General features: G+C 40.3%; 1 protein-coding gene across 1 annotated transcript in view; it reads right to left on the reverse strand.

The window, feature by feature from the left end:
• Window positions 1-20,962, reverse strand: part of COG2 (component of oligomeric golgi complex 2) — a 35,961-nt gene extending 14,999 nt beyond the window's left edge. Inside the window, exons 1-9 of the mRNA XM_075924714.1 lie at window positions 20,779-20,962; window positions 18,150-18,311; window positions 17,182-17,247; window positions 14,532-14,612; window positions 11,751-11,854; window positions 10,298-10,406; window positions 7,851-8,030; window positions 4,946-5,070; window positions 2,945-3,071 (exon numbers count right to left, since the gene is read on the reverse strand). Coding sequence (XP_075780829.1) covers window positions 2,945-3,071; window positions 4,946-5,070; window positions 7,851-8,030; window positions 10,298-10,406; window positions 11,751-11,854; window positions 14,532-14,612; window positions 17,182-17,247; window positions 18,150-18,311; window positions 20,779-20,850 — 1,026 coding nt within the window. The 5' untranslated portion in view covers window positions 20,851-20,962. The remainder of the gene's footprint in view (window positions 1-2,944; window positions 3,072-4,945; window positions 5,071-7,850; window positions 8,031-10,297; window positions 10,407-11,750; window positions 11,855-14,531; window positions 14,613-17,181; window positions 17,248-18,149; window positions 18,312-20,778) is intronic.
• Window positions 20,963-22,000: the final 1,038 nt, after the last annotated feature.

Genomic DNA, 22,000 nt, shown 5'->3' on the forward strand with positions numbered 1-22,000 from the left:
GCCTTCAGTTGGACCAGGCCATCTGACTTGGGCTCATGAGCTTTGTTTAATTGTGATGTAGACATGTGGCTTGGGTGCAGCCTTTGTTTCAACCCCTGTGAGGTGGGTGGGTCCCAGAGCTCAGGCTGCAGCCTAAGCCCAAACATTTACATCTCAATTAATCACCCCGTTAGCCAGAGTCAGCTGGCATGGGCCAAGCATAGGATTTTAACTGCAGTATAGACACAGCTTAAATGCTACTTCCTAGGATAACTGTAGGGCAATGTACAGAAGTGCCATAAAACATTCAACATATACAGAATTAATGTGAAACTTATTTATACACATCGCTATCAAATGCACAATGGATTGAAAATGAACATGAAAAGCAGGAGAAAGTTTATTTCCTGTACTCTGAATGCTAAAGTCAATTAGGTAAATTTCATTTGAGATTCAGTTTTGTAATACAATACAGTAATTATTTTTTAAAGTGTCTATGGAATTTATTTTAATTCCTAGAAACATCTCTTTTGGTCTTTTTACAATAATGGACATAGCAGCATTTTGACACTTGAAATTTTAATTCCTTTTTGATTTTAGGTTAAAATATTTTAATGACTCAGATTCAGAACTGCTAAATTTTCACTTAAGTAGTCAGTCTGGGGAGCACTCTATTTTGATTGAATGGTGTAACTGAGGTCAAACTGGATTGTAGGTCAATATCAGCTTAATTTTAAAAGGTAAGCATTTAAATATTATCCTTTTTACATGGAGATAAGCTTTCAGTTGAGACACAAAGATATTCCAATTTAACCTGAGCAGCATGAAGGACAAAAGCACTACACAACCAATAAACTGTCATATACAGGGCATTCAATAGAGCATTGAATAGCAGCTGATGCTTAATGAAAAATTGAAAAGCATTCCCTTTAGTAACAAACACGCTCGTTTGCTTTATTTCCATATTCGAGACAGTTGCATGAAAACATGCAACTGTTTACTCTCCTTATGATGCTTGTCCTTTATGTAAGCCCTGAACTTGCAAACATAGGTGCTTAATTTTAGACATGTAACTACTTTGTGTGTTTGCAGGGAGAAGATCTTAAATTCTAAGAGAAAGTGATGAATTTTTCTTAATATTGATATACCTGTTAAGCCTCCTCCCTTTTTTGTTATAATAGTCACCCCACCATCTTAAAAGGAGTAATATGAGAATCCTTATCAATGGAGGTAGCTACAAAGAGGATTAAATCAATTAAGAAAGTCACAAATAAGAAAAATAAACCCAAAAGAAAGCTATTTTGACATTCTGATTTAGATAAGACACAGGCAGCTCACCATATGAATGCATGACAAAGCAGATGACAAACTAGGAAATGGTAAGCCTTCTGTTCAGATGGCAAGCTGCATTCTTTGTGCCCGACTCTACATCAGACTGAGCTTCCAGCTGACAAGTACCGGTAAAATGTCAGCTCTCACATACTGCAACATTGTTCACAATCATGGAAAAACTGTAGTGACAGGTATTTCCATACACTTCAGAATCTATTTTTTAACATACTTAGTAAATATGTATGACATTATACAATAGTTCTTTCAAGAGGCCATTTTAAACCCACATTCCCTCAAAGTATTTGAATTATTCAAGCTGCCCTCCAAAACATCTTTAGTCACAGCATTGCTAGTGATGAAGAAGACTGAAGGCTCAGCAAGTAGAATAGGACAAAGAATACACCTTTCCACAGTAAAAAGCAGGTCACATTCAAATGCCAAGTTGCTTCCCAGATGTTTAACTAACATGACAGCTGTTTCTTTCTAGCAGTTCCAGCCTTAAACATTTAGTTCTCTTTCCCGCCTTCATTTACATTTTGTCTTTCTATAAACTACAGATATCTGCTGTCTAGCAAAGGTTAAGATCAAATTCACATGACTGTGAGGCTCCCACTAACTTCAGTGTGAGTCCTACCCATGCATTGGGGTCCACAATGACCTAGATAAATTGGAGGATTGGGCCAAAAGAAATCTGATGAGATTCAATAAGGACAAGTGCAGAGTCCTGCACTTGGGACAGAAGAATCCCAAGCACTATTACAGGCTGGGGATCAACTGGCTAAGCAGCAGTTCAGCAGAAAAAGACCTGGGGATTACAGTAGACGAGAAGCTGGATATAAGTCAACAGAGCGACCTTGTAGCCAAGAAGGCTAATAGCATATTAGGATGCATTAGGAGGAGCACTGCCAGCAGATCTAGAGAAGTGATTATTCCTCTTTATTTGGTGCTGGTGAGACCACATCTGGAGTACTGTGTCCAATTCTGGGCCCCCCATTACAGAAAGGATGTGGATGCATTGGAGAAAATCTAGAAGAGGGCAACCAAAATGCTAAGGGGGCTGGAGTACATGCAAGGAGAGGAGAGGCTGAGGGATTTGGGCTTATTTAGTCTATAGAAAAGAAGGGAGGGGGGATTTCATAGCAGTCTTTAACTATCAGAAGGGGGGTTCCAAAGATGACGGGGAGAGACTGTTTTCAATGGTGACAGATGGCAGAACAAGGAGCAATGGTTTCAAGTTGCAGTGGGGGAGGTCTAGGTTGGATATTAGGAAAAACTACTTTATTAGGAGGGTGGTGAAACACTGGAATAAGTTATGCAGGGCGGTGGGGGAATCTCCATCCCTACAGGCTTTTAAGTCCTGGCTTGACAAAGCCTTCGCTAGGATGATTTAGTTGGGATTGGTCATGCTTTAAGCAGGACTCGATGACCTCCTGAGGTCTCTTCCAACCCTATGCTTCTATGATCTGATGGCATAATTTGTTCCTAATAAAGTTAAAAGCCAATTTTAAATATCACATGATCCCTAACATACTGCCATATGCAGCAACATGAATTTTCACAAGAGAATCTAAAAAAACAAGCTAGTTCTTCCCCACATCAAAGTTACAGCAAATGTAAGAACACTTCAAATTACCTCATGAAATACATCTGGGTTTCCAGGGTTAAACAGTGATGATAATTTTTCTTCTAAGCCACGTACTACTTCTGGCCACACTGAATTCACTAAAAAATCATATCCAGGAACAGTATTTGCTTTTTCACTGCAAGAGGATAAATATTTCAATTATTCCTTTTTTCTTCTTTTTCCAAAAAATGGTACGTTTCACTCAGGAAACCTCAAATATTGCAGCAATGTTAATCAAAACCTGGATACTGCATTATGTAGTTTTTCTCAATTGGAAAAAAGATAAATATATACACATTTATACTCAGCTAAACTAGTTCTTTCTTTATGTGTTTTTCACAATTTTCATATCTATTATGTCTACATTATAGCACAATATTTGAGACAACCAGATTTGTTCCAATTTAATGCTTTTTCTAGAAAAACCGTAAATAGTTTTATGCAGAAACACATTTTTAGTAAATTCTGAAATAAGTATCAGCAAAAAATTCCTAATTTAACATGTATGTTTTAAAGTTCCAACAGTTCCCTCATTAATCAGATGCCAAATGGAAATAGCATTTGGCAAGAAAGGAAATTCCCATTTATGCGTCTTCTGAATCTCATTTCTATATGCAGCAAGTAGTACTATGCTTCCAAGTGGAAGATTAAAAGTTTATCTTGACTTGACAAATTCAGAAGCTGATGGAGCATAAAAAGAAAGAAGCATTTATAATTCTAGTAGGGTACATCAGAGGAAATACTGAAAAAAACACTCCTATTAAGCCTATAACATATTAAATATTTCTTTAAACAGAATTGAGATGTTCACAAAATCTAGACATGTAAAAAGCATAGCAATAAGATGGCTCAATAGTCAAATAATTCTGCAGTTTCCAGAGATTAAATTCTAAACACTGCTAATTTAGTAGACTGCTACATTAACTAGCCTCTGAATAGATGTGTAAATGGATACAGTTTAGTAGATTTCAATTCAGTGGGCTTCAAGACAGGAAGTTTAATTGCAAGAGGAATAAAGCATTTGCAGTAGACAGCAAAAATAATTATATGGACAGCAAAAAGAGAGTTATATAGATTAAATCTGTTGTTTAGTACACATCATGAATTAGTCAAACCTACTGAGGAAAGCCAGTAATTCTATTCTTTGCTATGCAGACAATCCAGTAACTTTAAAAACTTCATTGTGCCCTTAAGGATGCAAAGTGTAACTGTTTAAACAATTAACTGATAAGCATCTGCTTAGCGGTTTCCATTATGGTTACACACCAGCTCCACGGTAACTTGGCAGATTGTTTACTTGACAGAGATATCAGCCACCTGGACAAAAGTATCACTGAAGGAAATGAAGATATGACAGACATCAAACACATTTTCCCTTCAGCAACCTGAGGTTCTGAATTGATGACCTGCTCTTCCTCCTTCTCCTTAAATATATGAGGTGCCATTTCCAGGCATTCCACAGCCCGGGCAAAGGTCCATCCTAGGGTCAGGGTGCATCAGGACCCTGGCCCAAACCCATTGCCTGTTTAACGGGGCAAAGAACAATCAAAACATCCCACTGGCTTCTCTGAACGTCGTCACTTCCCAGCACACCCGAGCTTCATAGTCACCCCAGCCCCTGGCTTCCCTGATTAGTGCTCTGCTGTGAGGACTTCTCCTCTACCCTTCGGGGTGGTTGGGCCCAATTGATAATAGTAGAAAAGGTCCTAGATAAGCTGTCTGCAGAAAGCAAGGGCTACTGGAGGGTCAGGCCGAACTGATGGGACTACAGTACTGTGATTCAATAACATAGTATATAGTTTCTCTCCCTTCTCAGGCCCAGTGTTAGAGCATTAGGAAATGTTCACAACAATTTTTTTTTTAAATGTCTAGATATAAAAGAGAAACAGTACTGCTCTTTAGGACAGGACAGGCAAATTCTTTGTGTATTGCAGTTAAATATCATACAGATCATTCAGAACTATTACATAATCAACAATTATAACTACCGTATAGCTGACAGATTGTTACCTTGACATAGCTCCCCTTGTTACCTCACGCAAGAGACGGCAATGGTGAGGAACAAACTCCAGCAGTTTATTGTACATGGCCTGCAAGCCATTAGGATGAGATTGAACATACTGTTCCACAATCACCTGCCAGGAAGAGGTTACCATGAAACATCAGACAGGACAAGATGTGGAGAAAAAACAATCAGATGTGAAACATACACACACTGAATTCAGTAAATATTATAACTGATACAATGTAATGCCCATCTTTAGTTATATATTTTCTTTATCTTACATTGCAATGTGGCTGGTTTAACCAGTCACTGGAATAAATTCAATGTGATTAGCATGACCATGTTTGGATGCTTCAAAAACAAACAATTAATAAGTGCTCTAGAATAACGAGATAGCAAAATACAGAAAGTTCATGTTTAAGAAGTCCTGGTCTCTCAATATACTCTTATTATAATAATATTCCCTGATAAAGTGCAATAAGAATGGAGATAATTTAAGGGACAATGTTAGATTTAAAATGATTTTAAGGACATTTCTTTATGTATGAGATTGCTAAAATTTAAAAACTTTAAAAGTTATAGTTTTCTACTTTCAATAACATTTTTGCAGTTCTTAGTTTGGAAAAGCTAAGCTAACATCGTTAAAAAGACAGTTTTTAATTCACTGTACTTTTAGGTTTGCATACACTGCCGCAATAACTGGATTGCAAGCACCATAGTGGAATGTTTCTCAAACTTTTTTTTGGACTTCAAAAAAAGTCACAGTTTACCAGTTTTCGTTTTTGTAAGAGCAAGCTTTTCAAAACCCACAATTTGGTCTTCATTGGGCATGATCACAAGTTAAATGAAGTCAATTGGAGTTTTCCCACAGAGTTCAATGACACTGGGTTGTGTCCACAGTCACTTTCCAATAGCTTTTTATTGTCAGTTTTTAAAAGCAACCTTATAAATATAAACAGAAAGGAATGCCTGGATTAGCTATAAGAATTAAGAAACAAGCTACAATGAGCTTTTCTTATAGGATATTTTATCCTTTTCAGTGAATTATTAATTATCTGTATAGGGTGAACCTCTCTAAACGATCACTCACTGGTCCGGTAGCATCCGTGGTTCAGCATGATTTTAATTAGTCAGATGTACACTTAGTATGGGTGTGGCCGAGTTTCCCATGGTTCCATAAAGTTTGTTTACAGCTACCAGTCCTTGCTCTCAGTGTTCTGTGCTGCTATTTAGCTCTAATTTACCCCTATTTTCTAAGAGTCCAGTAAGCAGTTGTAATGTTGGTAATGCTGCTAGACAACATTGATCTCCCATGCTCTGGCAAATTCTCTGGTTCAGCATCAGTCAGGTCCCGAGGTACTGAACTAGAGAGGTTCAACCTGTATTAGTATAGCGCCTAGGAGCCCTAATCATGGACCAAACCCCACTGTGCTAGGAACTGTACAAATACAGAATTAAAAGACAGACTGTAAGCTCCCTGGGGCAGGGATTAAATATAAATCAACACATAACAGATACCTTAGCACAGTGCCCCAGAAAGCACTTGAAGCCTAGTTTATTATGGCCATTTTTGTAGAACTAAATTTGCATCTCTTAAGTTGATCCAACAATAGCAATGGTGGCAGTGCTAGTATAGACCAGTTAGTTGGTAGAAGTCCCAAGGACTAGCTGATGTCAAGTATACATTAATTTTCTGTCTATTGCTAGTAGTTTAGATTTTTTAAGGTTAGGAAGGGGGGTAGTTTCCAGTGTAAAAATAAAAAAAAGGTCTACAAACACATCCGGGTAGCTAACAGAGGCTTTGTCCACATTGGAAATTTTAGTGAAGTCTCACACCACTACATTACTAACACTGCAGCAGTACCACTGTTAGTGTAGATTAGCCATCAGCACTTTTAATGCCCAAATTGAATTATCCAGGTCAAAGCCTAGGGATGTTAAAGACTAATCGAACAGTTGATGGAAATCCCATAGACTATTCGATTAGTTAATTAATCTAAATGTAAGGCCTCTGCCAAGGGCTCTTGCTACAGTACAAAAGTGGAAGCCGTGCAAGGAGCGGGGGACTCCCCCACTGGCCTTGCCCTCCCTGTGGCGTCTCAGCCTTTGAAATGTACAAGAGCCCTTGTACATTTCAAAAGCAGAATCACAGCAGAAGCAGCACAATTGGAGACTGCGTCAGCCCCTGCTCACACTGTTTCTGTTTTGCCTCTTCCTCCTCTGCCCCCTGCAGAGATGGTGGAGGGGAGGGGGAACAAGCTTTAAAGCTGGCTCCCCCGAGCACTGGCTCCTGCTCCCCCTCCTTTGCTGCCTCTCTCTGATAAAAGGCAGCAAGGGATGAAGGAAGCAACTAGTCTCTTACATCCCTAATCTTGCCACTGTAGAAAAACACCCCTGCCACAGCTGGTTTTCAATAACACAACTACCCTTTCCAGTAGAGAGGCACCAACACTAATGCTGTTGCGGAAGCCTGTCACAAAAACTGATAGCACAGATAAAAAGCCAGATAAACCAGATGCTTCCTGTCCCTAAAGAAAGATAGTGGAACTGAAATAGAATGCATTGTCAAGAGCAGATTTTCTGAAGTCTGAGATATTTATCATAATTACAGAATAATGTTTAAATAAGAAGTCTGTCCTTACTAATTACACTTATTGTAGTCTTGCCCTAGTTATGATTATATTTTGCTTTACTTCTAGCTCATTTTGTTTTTTCTATTGCCCATGCCAAATATATTTTATTTACGATACCTGAAATTGGGTACTGATAAAAGGGGATACTACTGAGATGGAAACAGGAGCTTTGAATGTGCTAACTTCGGTCAGAGAGACCATGAGGGAAGTTAGGCATGTCCAGAGGTAAATAAATTATTTTCACAAGCCAATTACTTATATTTTGATCTTATCTTACCTCATCTACATATGGTTTTACAAGCACCTGACCAACTAATGCCTCTGCATCTCGTGTTTTGTCGATTGTTGCATATGTCCGTAAACAATGACGTACTATGTCGACATTGGAAGTTTGAAGGCCTTCCAAGAGCAGCCCTTCCAGAGACTGCTGCAACATAGCTGTTATTCCAGCTATACGCTACAAAAAAGAAAAGCAATAATAAAAGCAGAGCACTGTCACCATCTTCACAGGAGTTATGCACAAAAAGATTTGCCAACTTCAACATACATTTTTAAATTAAAATGTGTTCTGTACATTCAGAACTGTAATAATTGTAAGCAATTTAACATTAAAATCCAATTATTAAAATAAGTCTAATCACTTATCTTTATGTATTACTGTATATTTAATTCCATATAATGAATTTACTCTATTTAACAATGCTAATCTAGAGGAAAAAAATCAACTATTTTCTTTCATATAGTGAAAAATCAAGGTGGTAACCAGTCTAGGATCTGACTGACATGGGAGAAGAATCAACAGTTGTTCCCTCCAATCAACTAAACTATACTTTGTGTCAACACATAAACCCATTTCAATCAACTGGTAATTACTAGCAAGAATGGTGACATTTACTCCTGGATTTTATAAGAAAAGCGATGATTGAGTCCCAAATATTTCAGGTTCAAAAACTGTGAACCAACGCAACTACATCTTATTAGCACACATGAGGGTCTGTGATGTTTGGCAGCTGCCAGGGCTTGCAGTTGCTTCAGCCAGTTAACCTTCTTTAGTTTGCTGGTGGGTCATTCTCTGGTGGTATCGCCTCCACTTAAGCTCCACTCATTCTCAACACTCTCCCCAGAAATAACCCCAGCTCTGTCATGCCTTTTCAGGATATTTCTCCAGTGTCTCCCTGTACCTCTAATATCTCTCAATATGAAGCTGTTGATTAAACTGTTGACCACTGGTCAAGTCCCTTTTGTGCTCCCTATCAAAGTATCCCCCTAAAATTTCACCCCTTGGAAATGTTCCCAGAATGCATCTTAAGATAGCAATCGAACTGTTGGCCACCAGTTGCAAGTAATCATTTGATAACACATAGCTGGGTCTGTCTGAGAGCATTTCTAGGGAAGGTACTGCCTAATGTATCCATCTTTCCTCTTGCTCTATTCTCAACTGGTAATTCAAATGCCAGATTCAAATAGTTTAGGATGTCAACAGGCATTAGTTGAGTGAGGCTGGACAGAGAGGAGTATGAGTGAGAACTGAGGGTATATCTACATCTACACAGTTATGTAAGCCCAGAGTTAACAGAACTCAAGTTAGCAGTCCTTTGTTTATTAAATTAGGGCTTGAGCACCTATGCTCATCTGTAACCTCAGGTGAGGAACTGTGGAACCCTAAATTCCAACCTGGGGCTCCAGCATGTACATGACATTATGAGGGATGAAGTCCAAATACCCATCTCTCAGACTTCCCAGTGCCCTCCCAAATTGTGGCCCCTCCAACTCACCATCATATTTATGGTGCAGTCTGAGAAAACTTGGCTGTACAATACATCTGACAGTACAAAAAAGACAAGAAATCCATAGGAGGGATATTTTCACAGGATTCCAGCATGAGTCCAGTGTGGATTTGTCTGCACTGCAATGAAACAGGGCTGAGCCCTGGGTCCAGGTCTGACTCAGGCTTGACGGATCCTAGGTCTGAGCTCTAGGTTAGTACACCTTGTGTGCAGACAACAGCAGGGATAAGCTAAAGTCTGAATTTAAACCCCCTAGGCTTCAACTGCAGTGCAAAACTTTTGTCTTGCCCATGTCAAGCTCATGGGGCTCAGGAAAGAGGTTTGGGCTGGCACCCAGGATCTGGGATCCTGTGAAATGGGAGGATCCCAGAGTTTCAGCTGCAGCCTGAGCCTGAATGTCTACATCTCAATTAAACAGCACACTGCCCAAGCCAGCTAGCACAAACCAGCTGCGGGTGTTTAACTGCTATGCAGACATTCCCTAAGAAGTGATTGTGGAAGTCATCAGAGACAACAACAGCTACACTTTAATTAGCCATGCTGTGGACACAAAGACAAACCTTTAATCAATTCAAGGTAGCTGCTGTGGACACACTCAATTGTTTATGCTTCGGTTAGTTCAAGACAACCAGAGTTACTACAGCCTCTGAGTACCAAGGCTTTGTTTTAAATTTAAAGACGTCATGCTGACAAACATTTAAAAAATGTCTTATTTTCTATTCCTGTTCTCAACTGTTCATCTGAAAGATGTTGGAAAACAACAGCAGGAACACCCACAGAAAATAAGTGCTGGTAAAGGACTGTTTTAGAACCAGCAACCTATTTTGCTCAGAACAAATGTATTAAAACATTACTGTTGCTATTACGTCAGTATTTCTGTACCTACTCCATCTGTTGGGAGTTCATGAAGGTTAAGCAGGATAACAGAGGTACTTACTGGTCTCACTTTGTCCAAAAGAGGCATTCCTTTGCTTTGTACTGCATGAAATTGTAACTGGTTAAATTCTGTGGCAATTCTCTCTAAAATCTGTCCAGTCAAAAGTGGGCTAAAAAAGAAAGTGTGTGTTAGGCTAGAACTAGCAATTCAATACACAAAAAAGTCTCCTAAAAGTTTTCTTCCTCCAAATGGTCAGAGGCATGCTGCTCCTCTTCTCTCCCCTCCCAAATTCGTACAGCTCATTCTTATAGCACAATAAGAAGTCTTAGCTCTGTAACAGAGGAGAGGAAGTGTATGAGGTCAGATTTCCAATGTTGCTCTTCCTGTGAATAGTGATGAAAGGCAAGCATAGTAGGATTGTGTTTCAAAAGCAAAAGATCCTGCCTCAGGAACCCAGAACATAGTTCCCTGCAATGACAGTCTTTCATTCTGTCTCAAGGGAACCCAGTTTTTCAGAGTCAGCAGCCCTGGAAAGGAACAAATCTGACTGATGAAAGAACCTTCACCCCCTTTGCCCATTCCCTGCAGCATCAATGAGGGCACCTTTCCCTACAATTGAACTGCTACCCCCACATCCAATCTCAGCTTTTACTGTGTCCCCCTCTACATAAGAGTAGAGGGTGTGTCTAGGCTAAAGTATCCCTACATCCATTCTGCCTCCCATACTGACTCTGTCCCCCGAGTCATGGCCCCTTGTACAACTAAAAATCAGCAGAGTTGACCCTGTGTACCAAGAGGCTCACACGACTAGCATTTCCCCTGACTATGAACTACAGCTAGTTTGTTGGCAAAGTGAGGCATGTGAGGCTCACATCTGGTACTTCAGCCCCAAGGCAGCTGGGGAGAGAAGTCCTCCCAGAGGTAGACAGAGGGAGGAACTGGACCCAAAGTTGTCTGAAGTCCAAGTACCAGTGTGGCTCCTCAAAAAGCTCTACTCAGGCACAAAACATCATCCATTCTATAAACATCAATTTACTATTGGCAATTTTCTTTTGAGATATGTTGAAAAGTCAAGGAACCAGACGTTACTTTTTGCTTTACTCCCAACAGTACTGGAGTAAATAGTACATTTGCAGGCATATGGGTAAGATTTCAGAGCAAAAGATGTTATAGATTATTGGCAAATGGATTCTGAAAAAGAACACTAAAAATTTCAGAAATGTAAGCTTAAGTTGATTATAAGCATGCAAAATCCACTTTAAAATTTAGCCATTATGAAAATGTTAACTTCTAGGTTTTGTTTACTGCAGTTTGCAGAATATGTGAGATTTTAAGAATACTGTAAAATTTAGAGCTAGGTACTACCTTGGCTATGGTATTACTGTCATTCCACCATAATAATTAAAATTCTGAACATGCTCAAGAGTGTTTGCAATTCTGTCGAGTACAACATAATGAAATATACTGCACTGGCTGGTTAGAACTATATCTTGAATACTTGCACATTCCTTACCTTTTTGCCTCTAATAAGGACAATTCTTTAGAGCTTTGGGAGTGTAGAATTTTCTCAATTTTTTCAACTGATTGAATAACTTGAATAAGTCTCAGGACACACATCTGTAAATAAAACAATATTTATCATCATGTCCATCTCCTATTTCAGTCTCCATTTTCTAATTAACAACTCTGAAAATGGTATTGGGGCCATTTTTCATATTTTCAGCTGGAAGTTCCTTAAGAATCTCAATTGGTTTAGGAGAACAAAGAGGACATGGGAAATTACAGACCAGCTCAGCCTAACTTCAACACTTGGAAAGATATTGGAACCAATGATTAAATGATCAATTTGTAATTACCTAGAAGACATTAAGATTACAAAAAATAGCCTCCATGGATTTGTCAAGAACAAATCATGTCAAATCAACTACACTTCCTTTTTTCATTGTCCTGGTAGATAGAGTGGACACAACAGACATGATGTATCTTGATTTTAGTAAAGCTTTCATGTAGTTCCACATGACATTCACTCACTCACTCATTCGAAACATAGTCAAGCTGGAATTACTATGAAATGTACTCACAACTGGCTGAAAGACCAAACCTAAAGAATAGCTATTAATGGTCCACTGTCAAATTGGAGCATATCTCATTTGGTCCTGCCAGGGTCAATACTACTTCTGTTACTATTCAATATTTTTATTGGTGAGCTGAATAATGGAGTGGAAAGCAGGCTTATGCAAATCTGCAGGTAACTCCAAGCTGGAAGGGTCTGCAAGCATTTTGGAGGGCAGAATTAAAATTCAAATGAACCTTGACATACTGGAGAATTGGTCTGAAATCAACATGATAATAATCAGTAGAGACACCAAAGTTCTATACTTAAGAAGAAAAAAAAATCAAATGCATAACTACAAAATGGGGAATAACTGGCTAAGCAATAGTATTGCTGCCAAAGATTTGGGGTGAACAGTGGATAACAAAATGAATAAAAGTTAACAATGTGATGCAGTTGTGAAAAAGACTAATATTCTGAGGTACAACAACAGGACTGTTGTTTGTAACTCACAGAAGTTATATCTCACTAACTGAAACTGGTGAAATCTCAGTCTACAGAAAAGTAACAAAAATGACAAGTAGTTTAAAAAACTTGACCTATGAGGAAGGTTAAACAATTGGGCATATTAAGTCTAGAGAAAAGTTGACTGAAGAGGGACGTAATACAGTCTTCAAATACGTAAAGAGCTGTTATAAAGAGGAGTCTGATCAATTGTTTTTCATGTCCACTGACAGTAAGACAAGAAGTAGCTGGATTACTCTGCAGCAAAGGAGATTAAAGTTAGATGTTAGGAAAAAACGTTAACTATAAGGGTGGATAAAGTCTGGAACAGGCTTCCAAGGAAGACTGGAATCCCCATCACTGGAAGTTTCAAGAACAGATTAGACCTGTCAGGGATGGTCTAGGCCAGTATTTCTCAAAGTAGTCTGTGAAACCACTTTGAGAAACCTGTTAACTGGCCGCACCAGTTTGTTTATTTACTGGCACCGTGGCCCTGGAGCCTCATGGCTCCTATTGGCTCCATTTCACCCTTTGCAGCCAAGGAGAATTGCAAGGCTCTGTGGCTGCGGCACCAGTAAACAAACAAACCAATGAGGCCAAACCACTTTGAGAAACAACTGAAGAAGAACTAATAAGCCTAGACCAGTGAGGGTCTGGACTTGATCACTTTGAGGTCCCTTTCAGCCTCACATTTTTATGATTCTACATAGGCAGAAAGGCTGGGAGTATGATGGGCTCAGGACACACATTTGCAGTGGGTGAATGGTGCAAGAGTGTTGTGGCAGAACACTGGGGATGTGGGGGTGCAGGAATTTGGGGATGTGAGAGGCTCAGGACAGGGGGTTCCAATGTATGATAGGCTCAGATTTGGAGTCGGGGTGGCGGATACAAGAATGTTATGATGCTGTGGGCAGATGAGGACTCGGCCCCAGTTGGGGGCTTGTTGGCCAGGCTTCATTTTTAAATAAAATATTATGTCAAACACAATGTCAGCATCGTCTTTATTTAGGAGAAGGGCAGGTAACCTGTTTGAGTCAGGGGTCACTGGCCCACAGAAAAGTCAGTCAGGGCCACACAAGTGAGATACAAAAACACAACCCCTCCAAAACCCTCAAACCTCACTAATGTGGCCCAAACTGTACTTGTGGGTGCTGGGGCAGGGTGCCAATAGGTGCTGGGGCAAGGAGGAGAGCAGCCCACACACTATCGGGACCTGGTGTGCAGCTGCAGAACTGTCCCCCAACCCCACAGGAAGCCCATGCTACTTCCGTGGTCCCTGGAGGTAGCATCAGCGTGGCCTGTATCTTGCAGGTGGGGGACAGCGAGGGGGGGCCCAAAGCCTCACAATCGACTGGTCAAGCCTCCAGGATTATTCCAGGAGTACCACGGTACTACATTTATATTATACGGAAGATTACACACCAGTATTAAACTGAAATAGCAGTGCAGTCTTTTTTATAAACGAAAAGTGAAGTGTTAACAATAGAATTGATTTAACAATGATAAAAGGAATTTGGTACAAGAAGAAGAGTGGTGGTCAATCAATAATAATCCTAAAAGATTGCAGGGGTCGCCAGGCAATGGAGGTCTAACTCTTACATGTATAAAAACAGTGCACAGTACAATGTGGACAGACAGCCATCTTTCTGAATTTCTTATTTTAATACAGTTAATGGAGAGAATACATAATTACTTTAATCAGTGTATTTTCTTCCCCCATCTATTTGTCTGTTGTACCTTTTTTCTTCTGATGTCCTCTTGTTTAGACATACGTTCATCTACTGCCCGAATTCCTTCACTTACACATGACTTAAGGCTCTGAAAGAAATATGAATTAATTTAGAATATTTGGCTTAGTGATATGGAAAAAATGAAAGCTTAAGGAGATATCAACTTGTGTCAATTAAAAAAAAAAAGAAGGCTTTGGTTGTCCTTAAGAACAGTTATTTTTTGTTTGCTTGTAATCATGTTCCTGTTTTTAACTGAAATACAGTGGAAACAAATATGCAGGACATGAATTGCTGTAAAAAATAATATTTTCAGTTATTCTTAAGACCTATCATACTGGGTCAGACCAATGATTCAGTATTCAGTATACAACAGTAGTCAGTACTTAGAGCTTCAGGGGTATATACAGATCATGGCAGCTGGAGTGAACCACCCTGTCTTTCTCTTCAGGCATACGACAGTCAGAGGTTAGGGGGTCACCCTGACCATAAGGGTACATTCCTGACAATCTTAACTCAACCACCGACAAACCTATTCTCCATGAGCTTATCTAGTTCTTTTTTTACCCAGTTGTACTTTTGGCCATCACAATATCCCATAGCAAAGAGTTTCACAGGCTATGTGTTGTGAGAAAAAGTACTTGTTCTTGTTTGTATTAAATCTGCTGCCCGTTGCTTTCATAAGAGGATCTGTGCAGGAAAATGCAACATCTCTCTAGTCACTTTTTCCATACCAATCATGATTTTACAAACTTATCATATCCCCCCTTAGTAGTCTCTTCTCTAAGCTGAGCAACCCTACTCTTCCTAGTCTCTCTTCACATGGAAGTTGTCCCATAGCCTTGATCATCTCTGTTGTCCTTCTCAGAACTTTTTTAGATGGGGTAACTGTAACTGAATATATTATTCAAGATGTGGGTATACCATGAATTTAAGTAGTGATATTATATTTCTGTTTTATTTTCTATCCTGTTCCTAATAGTTCCTCATATTCTATTTGCTTTTTCACTACTATTGTGCACTAAGTGCAAGTTTTCAGGGAACTATCCATGGTGACCCCAAGATTTCTTACTTAAGGGGTCTAACTTAGCTGTTACATTATGTGTAGCTGGGATTATTTTTCCAAAGTACATTATTTTGCACTTAACATTGAATTTCATCTGCTATTTTGTTGCCCACTGACCCAGTTTTGAGAGCTTCCTTTGTACCTCTTGAAATCAGTTTTGGACTTAACTATTTTGAGCATTTTTCAATAATCTGTAAAACTTTGACACATCATTATTTGCTCCCTTTTTCAGATCATCCCTGAACTGCACAGGTCCCAGAATAGATTTGGGGGGGATCTCATTGTTAACCTCTCTTAAATTTACCTAAGTGCTACTTGAAACAAATAGCTTTCAGATAGGAGAATGATTTTTTAAGTTGACCATGTCCCTTCAGCTTATGCATTATTTAATAAAGTAAATGTACTAATTTGAAAGCAGTACACATGTACCAAAATGTGATTTTGCTTCTTAGAACTAAAGGCAATATGTGGATTTAAACAATTTTTTCACCATGATGGAAAGATATGATACTAGCACATGCTCATTTTTCACCTCAAAGAGCGGAGGTTAAAACTCAAGTTTTCAACAAAAATCCTCTAGGAACTAGGGATATTAAATTTAGATTAATTAACTAATCAAATAGTTGATGGGATTATAACTTGCTACAGTTCAAAAGCAGAAGCCCTGCAGGGAGCATGGGACCAGCGGGGGACCACTCTGGCCCCACAGCAGTGCCTCAGCCTTTGAAATGTACAAGAGCCCTGATGGGGCTCTTGTACATTTCAAAAGCAGAAAGGCAGCAGAAGCGGCACAAGCAGAGACTGCTTCAGTTCCTGCTCATGCTGTTTCCGCTATGCCTCTACCTCCCCTGCCCCCCACAGAGACGGTGATGGGAGGAAGTAGCATTTTAAGCTGGCTCCCCTCAGCACCGGCTCCTGCTCCCCCCCATCTTGTTGCCTCTCTCTGATAGAAGCAGCAAGGGGTGAGGGAAGTGACTAGTCGCATCACTAGTCGACTATCCGATAAGCTTCTGCTTATAGGATAGTTGACTAGTCAACTAGTCTCTTACATCCCTACTAGGAACAGCTGTGAAGAAGATTTTTACCAATATGTTTCAGCTGCTAAATATGAGTTACGCTGCTAAATGTGAGTTACGCTAGGTGAACTACTGTAACAAAGGTCTTAAGGAGAAGGGGAGGAAAGATTTCTTTGCGGCTAATCCATACAACTGGGAGGGATGAAAAGTGTCTTCTTTTCCTGGCTCTGCTGTAGACATCCTTAATCCAGCTGTGCCTCAAATTATATGTAAAATAATGCTAACTCTTCTCCATACAGTGTTTTTGTGAGGCTTAATTAATTTACCTCTTTAAAGCACTTGATGTCCTTGGATGGAAGGCATTACAGAAAATATAAAATTACAACTCTTATATCACACCGGTCCTCTAAAACAATGAACAGGAAATGATGTCTTACATTTTTCATTTTCAAAGAGAAGACTCTGATAAACAATTACCTACTCAAAGAATTTAAAAGGCAATTAATGTGATACAATTCATGCTGTATCTTAAGTTCACCAGACCATTTTGACGTTTATATGGATTATTTCAAACATACCATGACCTCTTCTCGTAACTGTCCCAAAGGTACTGAAAGCTGATTGAGGGCCTTATCCATGCCAACCTAGAGAAATTATCAAAAGGTACAGTTGGGAAGCTATTTGATTATAATATTTGTTTCACCTAATAATAATTCATTATTTTCTGTATCCATTAGATACAACACCATCTTATAGAACCATACAATCCTCACAAAAGGAGTTATTTCCTCCTGATTCATACTCAGTAGTGATATGCTAAGATCAATTTTTCAAAGAAAACACACACACACAAATCAGCACTACTATTTATCTCAGCCGTGGAGAACATGAAGAAAAATGAAGAACTACGCAAACAAGATATGAGTACTATTCATCCCAGTGTACTGTACAACATATAGAAATGCAATAGCCAAAAAATGTGCGTAGCTACCCAAACTTGAAATTTATTTTTCTATCAGCAAATTCATGTAAATCTGAAAAATGAATCATGGTACTTGGTCAGCTGGATTGAACTGCTGACTGTTACATAGTCTGCATATTTATAAGTATGGCCATTTCTGGAGAACTCATAAGAATTTGCATCACTCATAATTCATATTTGGAGCTTTACATGTACATGGGGCTTTTCACATTTTAATTCATATTTCATATTTGGAGCTTTCATAATTCATATTTGGAGCTTTACATGTACATGGGGCTTTTCACATTTTAATGAGGTTGAGGAATTCTTAATTATTTTCTACTGTCAAACTAAGTGCATTATCTTTAAAAAAAAAATCACAATTATTGCTTTTCTTATTGAAGACTACACAGAAAGTAGGTAAAGTACATATAAGGGTTTTCTAGAAATTCTCAACCTGAGGGGCAATAATTCAAGGATTCTTTATTTAATATGCCAGGAAAGAAACACCTTCAGTATTTTGCAGCATAATTAAAAAAAATCACACTAAAACACACAAACACATAATTGAACTTGAAAACTTACGAGATTTGTTGAAAGATTAACGAAATCTGCATAGTCCTTGTTTATGAGTTCTACCATGGCAGTTTTAAGGAGTTTGTAATAGAGCTCCAGATCATCTCTGAGCTCTTCCAACTGGACCCGCTTTCTGCAGTCAGACACAAAGTGATCAACATCGAAGTCTGGCTGAAAATGAAATCAGCAAAGAGATAGAAGGATGTAAATAAAAAATATACCAAAGAAACAGAAAAGAAATGGATCTTTCCTGTAATAAAGCATTCTACATGCAACTAAATGGTTGAACATATCTGAAGCAAAAAACCCAGGTTTGCAGGTAACTGATAAACCTACTCTAGAATCAGATTTTACCTTTCTGGGATGCTAGGCTCACAGGGACAGATGATACTGTCTTTTGATGTGTATTACGCTACTGTATTATCCAAACCCCTTTGCTGCTGCTGTAAACTCTGCCTATTAGTTTATCTGAAAATATGCTACAAGTACAACTCAGAATGTCAGTGGCAAGGCCTCAATGGGAGGTGAAAATGCCAAGCATTTTTTGGAATCCACACTATATGCAAAATTTATGCAATTTAGTTACTTTAGAGACTGAGAAGTCTCTGAGACTGCTCGAATGTCATTTGGGAGCAGTTATAAACACAGGCCTCCCTCTCATAGAAACTGATAAATGTTTTCAGAGACTAGCCCTATTAAATTTGTGATGCTTTTTATGCACCTATTTTCCAACAAATTATGTACTGTATTATCCTCCCTCCTTTCTACCCTAAACAATTAACTGCCTTGACTGTGTTTTTATTGAAATGTCTTAGGCAGAATTGGAAAACCATACATAAACATCAATAAAAAAAAAATCTCATCTAATCTAGAGACTCCAGATCTGAACAACCTATACTAGAAGTGTCTTTCAGAACAAAAGTCAATATACACTAAGCAGATTGGAACTTTACTGTCCCTCAATTATTACATTAAAATAATGAGACTCTAGGCCAGGGCCAGGGCTACTCAACATGCGGCCCGTGGTGTGGTTTGGGTTTACATGGGGCTCAACACATGACCCGCGGGTAGGAACCAAAACAAAAAGTAGTCAATATAATGGTCTCCTGTTGATATGAGTTTTAGTAGTTAAATTCCTGGACTGTCATTGCTCATTAAAAGTACTGTCATACTGTTGGAAATCGGATAAATATTGCATTTTATTAATATCAGCAGAACAGACTTAAATCGGGCTTGTGTGTTGTGTAGTTTTGCCTTAATCTTTGTATTCATGCCTGTCAGTGTGAAAGAAGCTATTTGCATATATATAAAAATCACACTTAGCTGCTGCCCTCAGCATGTGCTGTATCCTTCTGGCCCCCGGGGCTTCCAAAGTTGAGTAGCCCTGCAGTTAGGCCAATGTTTCACTTCTCATGTTCAGACTAAGTCATCCATTCTAACAATCAAAATCACTTTCATGTAAGCCCTAGACACTCAGTTTGTTTTCTTTTCATTCTAGTGATTTACAAATACAACTGCAAAAGCTAGCAACTCTGATTAGGATAAAGCATCTTTTGTCACCACAACAAAAAATACTTCAAAACTATCCTCATGGGGTGATTCCAGAATCCTGTGCTCAGAAGTCAAAGTCCAAAAAGGGCAACTTTGTTTTTCCTCCATCCAAGTTAACCACCACCACAAGGGTGAAGAACAAGTTGCCCCATAAAAAAAAAAAGTCTACCTTCTGACAAGCACAGGTTACCGAAAAAAGCGTTTCTAATTTCCCAAATTCAAGGTCTCAATTCTTAATTTCAAGGCACTGAATAGCCTTAGCCCACTACCTAAAAGATTGTGGCCAACAGTGTCATTCCTTTGACACAAGGGAACCTTCTACAACAGAGATGAAGTTTCTGTCCCAGAGACAAAGCTTTCCTTTGGGGCCAGCCCTAAACTGTGAAATGAACTCCCACAGGCACTAAGGATCGCCATAAATCTCACCATCTTCAGCTTCATGTGGAAGATGCACTTATTTTATCTTGCCTTCTGGGATATAAACATTCAGCAAGGTAGGTAGGTAGGTAGGTAGGGGTGTGGGTGGGTGTGTGTGTGTGTGTGGGTGTGTGTGTCCAAAACCCTCACCTGCACATATTTCTGCCCCAGGGGAGGGGGATGAGAGAACAAACAGGTGACATCACTTGTGTTGCTTAAGACACTAAGGAAAGCCAGTCAGGTGATGCCACTGGCCCCCCGACACAGCCACCCCCTTTGCCAATGCATCAGTCCATTGCTCAGGGCCCACGGGGCGTTCGGGTGCTTTGCTGATTGCGGGACGGGGGTGCGGAGCAGGCAGGGGCCCTGCCCCGTGGCGGCCCCCAAGGCAGCGACTCGCGCCGCGCTCCAGTCAGAGCCGGGTGCGCAGCCCAACCGCTGAGAATTCTGCCCGTTGATAACTGGCCGCTTCCCCCCCCCCCCGCTCGGAGGGGGGAGAGACCAGAGTGAGCCTGTCACCTCTGCCAACAGCCCCCCGCCCGCCCCTGCGCAGTCCGGCCGGGGGACCCGTCACTGCTCCGCTGGGGAAAGGGGAGGCCGCTGCCCCGGTCGGGAACTCGCCCCCCCGGCCCAGCCCGCGCCCCCCGCCAGACACCCCCCCCCCCCGCACCTTCATGAACTCGTCCTTGTCGAAGCAGAGGCGCTCGGGCCCGCGGGGCAGGCTCATGCCGCGCGCCTCCATCCCCGCGCGGCCCCGGCTCCCCGAGCTGCAGGCGGCGGCGCTTCCGCCAACACGGCACCGACGAGGCGCCGCCGGCCCGAGCGGGCGCCACAGGCGCAGGCGGCCCCTAGCGGCTCCGGGTGTCACTGCAGCGAGCCCCCGTCGCCACGTGGCTCAGCCCAGTGCCCCAGGCCGGGGAGGGGGAGCCCCCCGGAGCTCCGCGACTGCACGCGGCGTGGGGAGCGATGCTAGCGAGCGCCGGTGTATAGGCAAAAAGTGAAACCGCTCCGTTTTTGTGACGGTCACAGTTTCTGTCAAACAAACATGACATTCGGTATAACTGCTCAGGAATTGCTACCTTTGCTGGCTGGTTGCAAATTCAGAGGGACTGTGTTTTTTGGTAGAAAAATCTCTCAATTTGCTACCTCCTGTCTAACGGACTCAGGGGTCACAAATTCAGAGGAACTGTGTTTTTTGGCAGAAAAATCTCTCAATTTGCTACCTCCTTGCTAACGGACTCAGGGGATGCTGGTGTTTTGCCTTGGGCGGGGGCCTTTTGCTCCTGGTCCATGGGTCACAAATTCAGAGGAACTGGGGTTTTTGGTCCTCAAAACATTTCCCTCAAAACATTTCCCTGAGAATTGTTCAAAACAGGAAATAGTTAGTGAATTTGAAAATAGGAAAATCAATCCATATAACAGTGAGTTCAATTAGAAAATATGAGATGAATATTGCATACGTATAAGCAAGGTCAAACAATATTAACATGGCCTGATTGTCAAGCCACTGACAATACAGACATACATTAAGTTAAGGACCATGCACAATTCTCCAGAATTGATGTGTGACCAAAAAAGGATGTATCCCATCAATGATGATCTAATGTTTTTTGAGAGTGCTATTACCTAGAACCTTGGTTATAGTCATTGCTTGACAAATAAGAGAAAACATGACTTGACAGACAGAAAAGGGACTGGCCACCACAAGAAAAAAATGTACTTAAAGCTAATAAATTCCGAGTAATAATAAGAACAGTATTTGCAAATACATTAGTAATAAAATATGCTCCCTGTTATCAATGCATGCATTATAATCTTCAACTTTCTGCCCTATTTTTCCATGTCTCCTCCCATTTGCTCCAGAAGCTACCCTATAAAATGCTGCCTCCTAA

This window comes from Pelodiscus sinensis, chromosome 3 (genome assembly GCF_049634645.1).
Source record: "Pelodiscus sinensis isolate JC-2024 chromosome 3, ASM4963464v1, whole genome shotgun sequence".
NCBI lineage: Eukaryota > Metazoa > Chordata > Testudines > Trionychidae > Pelodiscus > Pelodiscus sinensis.